At 52.7% G+C, this 3,405-nt stretch overlaps 1 protein-coding gene across 1 annotated transcript; it reads right to left on the bottom strand.

Moving 5' to 3' along the window:
* Nucleotides 1-1,297: 1,297 nt before the first annotated feature.
* Nucleotides 1,298-3,118, bottom strand: ptafr (platelet-activating factor receptor). Its single transcript, XM_083683028.1, has one exon. It carries the CDS (start codon nucleotides 3,047-3,049, stop codon nucleotides 1,733-1,735), a length of 1,317 nt encoding a protein of 438 aa, XP_083539154.1. The 5' UTR covers nucleotides 3,050-3,118; the 3' UTR covers nucleotides 1,298-1,732.
* Between the last annotated feature and the right edge of the window lie 287 nt (nucleotides 3,119-3,405).

Consider the following 3,405-nt stretch of genomic DNA (forward strand, 5'->3'; position numbering starts at 1 on the left):
GAACCCTGCCTTCACCATGGAGGACAACGTCTACACCACCTTGGCCTGAGGGACCACCGGACCTCAGAGAAGAGGACCACAGACCTGAAGTAGACTGCTTCATAGAACCACATACAAATCAGAGACAGTTCCTCGTGTGTGTGTGTGTGTGTGTGTGTGTGTGTGTGTGTGTGTGTGTGTGTGTGTGTGTGTGTGTGTGTGTGTTGTTGTGTCAAGTAATTGAAGAATGCTAGTTTTAATTTACTTCAAAGTCTAATAAAATAGAGGTTTTAATAGTGTAAAATGTTCTCGTTTTTAATACATAACCCCTGAATTCACCATGGAAGGAGATCCAAGCTGTCATCAAAAATATGTTATTTTATTCTATACCATATTTAGGTACATTATAGCAGAAAGAAAGAATTGTACAAGAAATAAATAAATAACAATCCAATAAAGCAAGCATGTCAACAATAACAAAACCTCGGACCGTTCTTCAAGTTAAGAGTGTTTCTATATGACGCCGTTCCCTCATAGTCATACAGAAACCTGTTCACACAGGAAAACATCTCAATTTCACAACATTGCACTTTAGACTTGAATCATGTCCGAAGTCCCTGTACTGTAAATTCCACCCAGAAATTGCCCCGCAATTAAGTTCTACACAGATTCACAGTGCAATCGATCAACCGTATCAGGACATCTCAACTGACCAGAGACAGGACGGCATGGAGGTTCAAAACCTAATCAAGTGCAGTGGAAATACATATTATTTGTAAAATACTTGATCAGATTGTTTCATGACACAATGGAACCAAGAGGAATTGTCTTAAACGTGAAAGTAAAAACAAAACCTGATATTCAAAATAACTAAAAGCATGAACAGGCTCCAGCTTTAACAGTGGAGACACGTTCACGAACAACACAACTAACATCAACAGCAGATAAATCACACTAAGCATACTAAAACACATTCAGATACCTTGACATTTAAAAAAGTCATGTATTTAACCCAGGTTTGCTATTCTTACGTTTTTTTCATTCTATGTATTGATCTAGTGCTGGGGAGCTGGTGTGTGTTTGTGTTTGTGTTTGTTCCAATACACACATTCCTCATTCCATTCCATGCATTACAATGAGCTTGTCCTCCGATTTCTACCTCCACCAGCCTCCCCTGATCTAGTGCTTCTAGGGCTACGGTTCTTTACATCTTTCGTTTAAAGAAGCACCAGTTCCCGAAACCTCCGCTCAACTTCTGCTTTGCTAACCCTAACCCTAACCCTAACCCTATCTTATTTCACAAAGACGTGGTGAACAGATGAGTCACAAGTCTGTCCCAATGGGGGGATACACACGCTGAACAGTAACAGTTATTACTGTAATATGACAGTTGTCATAAACAAAAGACAAAAAGGAAGAGTCCGCAGAGAGGGAACGGAGGTCGGAGGTCGGAGGTCGGAGGTCGGAGGTCACTGATCGCCACTGAGGGTTTGTGAATAAATAAGCCACAGTATGTCTTTCTGCACTGTGCTGATTGTGCTTTGGGATGTTCATAGGTGGCTGTGACTGGATGGACACTTCCTGGGGATGTGGTTGATATTATCTCTCTGTGCAGAGTGTGAACTGTACTATACCCCCGCTACAGTGCATGTAGCGCAAGGGAGGCTGGTAGAGGTAGAAATCGGAGGACGGGCTCAATGATCCTGCCTCCGCCAGCCTCCCCTGGTGTAGCTGTAGCTTTGTCAGCCGAGTCCTACAGCCTCTGGTTGTCGCTGTGCGGACGGTGGCTCTGGTTGTCGCTGTGCGGACGGTGCCTCTGGTTGTCGCTGTGCGGACGGTGGCTCTGGTTGTCGCTGTGCGGACGGTGGCTCTGGTTGTCGCTGTGCGGACGGTGGCTCTGGTTGTCGCTGTGCGGACGGTGGCTCTGGTTGTCGCTGTGCAAACAGTGGCTCTGGTTCTTACTCTCCATGGACATGTGTGTGGTGGTGGTGTGTGAGCAGCCCTCGCCCCGGCCAATCCGCTTCAGGTGCCCCGCGATGTACCGCCGGAACTTACTGGTGGCGAAGAAGTAGACTACAGGATCCAGAAGGCAGTTCAGCCCCATCAGCATCAGGGTGACCTGGTGGAGGTCGTTGAGGCTCTGCCTGGTCTCGGCCCCCCACGCCGTGCTGCCCCACCCCTCCCTGATCTCCAGCACGGCCAGCGCCCAGGGCCCCTGCACCAGGTGGTGGGGCAGGAAGCACACCACGAACACCCCCACCACAGCACACAGCATCTGGAGGGCCCTGCGCTTCAAACCCTGGGGGGGGCCGGACCTGGAGGGCCCCGCGCCCAAGGTAGAGCGCTTCGCCGCCCTGAACGTGGAGCCCCCCAAGACCTGGCCGGGCCCCTGGACCAGGAGCGCCCGGGCGATCAGGAGGTTGCACACCACCACCAGGAGGAAGACCAGGAAGAACACGCCCACGATGACGAAGTGGATGGCGGCCACCGAGCGCTTCCCCGCGTCCTCGTCATGGTGGTAGCCCTCGAAGCAGCGGACCACGCCCCTTTCGTCGACCTGGATGCCCGGCTCCAGCAGGTAGGGCGTGGCCGTGGCGAGGGTCACCGTCCAGATGGCCACGCTCACCGCCACCCCCCGCCACCAGTGGTTGGAGGAGGCGGCTTGCAGGGGCCGCGTGATGGCCCAGTAGCGGTTGACGCTGATGGCGCCGAGGAAGAAGATGGAGCAGTAGGTGTTGATGAAGAAGAAGGAGCCCGTCACGCGGCACAGGAGGTCGCCGGAGACCCAGTTGCCATGGCGGCGGTAGTAGTCGACCCAGAAGGGGAGGGCGCAGACGAAGAGGAGGTCGGCCACGGTCAGGCTGCTCATGTAGATGCGGATCTCGTTCATGGCCTTGGTCTGGCGCAGGCTTCTGAGGACGAACAGGACGTAGCCATTGGCGACCAGGCCCAGGACGCACACAATCCCATAGAACCACGGGAAAAGGGTGTAGCGGAACTCGGAGTCCAGGAAGGTTCTGTTGCTTGGTGTTCCGGTTCCGTTGGTTGGCGTCCCCGAGGTCACGTCCATGGCTGGTTCAGGTGGTGATGCCAGGCTCTTCCTTTCTGGAAGAAAAACACATCATCATCACAGCCTCATAGTTCCTTCTGTCACAACAACAGTGAGGGGGCGAGGGAGAGAGAGAGAGAGAGAGAGAGAGAGAGAGAGAGATGAAGGGAGGGGGGAGAGAGAGAGAGAGAGAGGTGAAGGGAGGGGGGAGAGAGAGAGAGAGAGAGGTGAAGGGAGGGGGAGAGAGAGAGAGAGAGGTGAAGGGAGGGGGGAGAGAGAGAGAGAGAGAGGTGAAGGGAGGGGGAGAGAGAGAGAGAGAGAGATGAAGGGAGGGGGGAGAGAGAGAGAGAGAGAGAGATGAAGGGAGGGGGGAGAGA

Source organism: Argentina silus (genome assembly GCF_951799395.1).
Source record: "Argentina silus genome assembly, chromosome: 13".
Lineage (NCBI taxonomy): Eukaryota > Metazoa > Chordata > Actinopteri > Argentiniformes > Argentinidae > Argentina > Argentina silus.

Coding starts and splice junctions, on each gene's coding strand:
- ptafr (XM_083683028.1), bottom strand. CDS start 3,049: ATGGACGTGACCTCGGGGACGCCAACCAACGGAACCGGAACACCAAGC.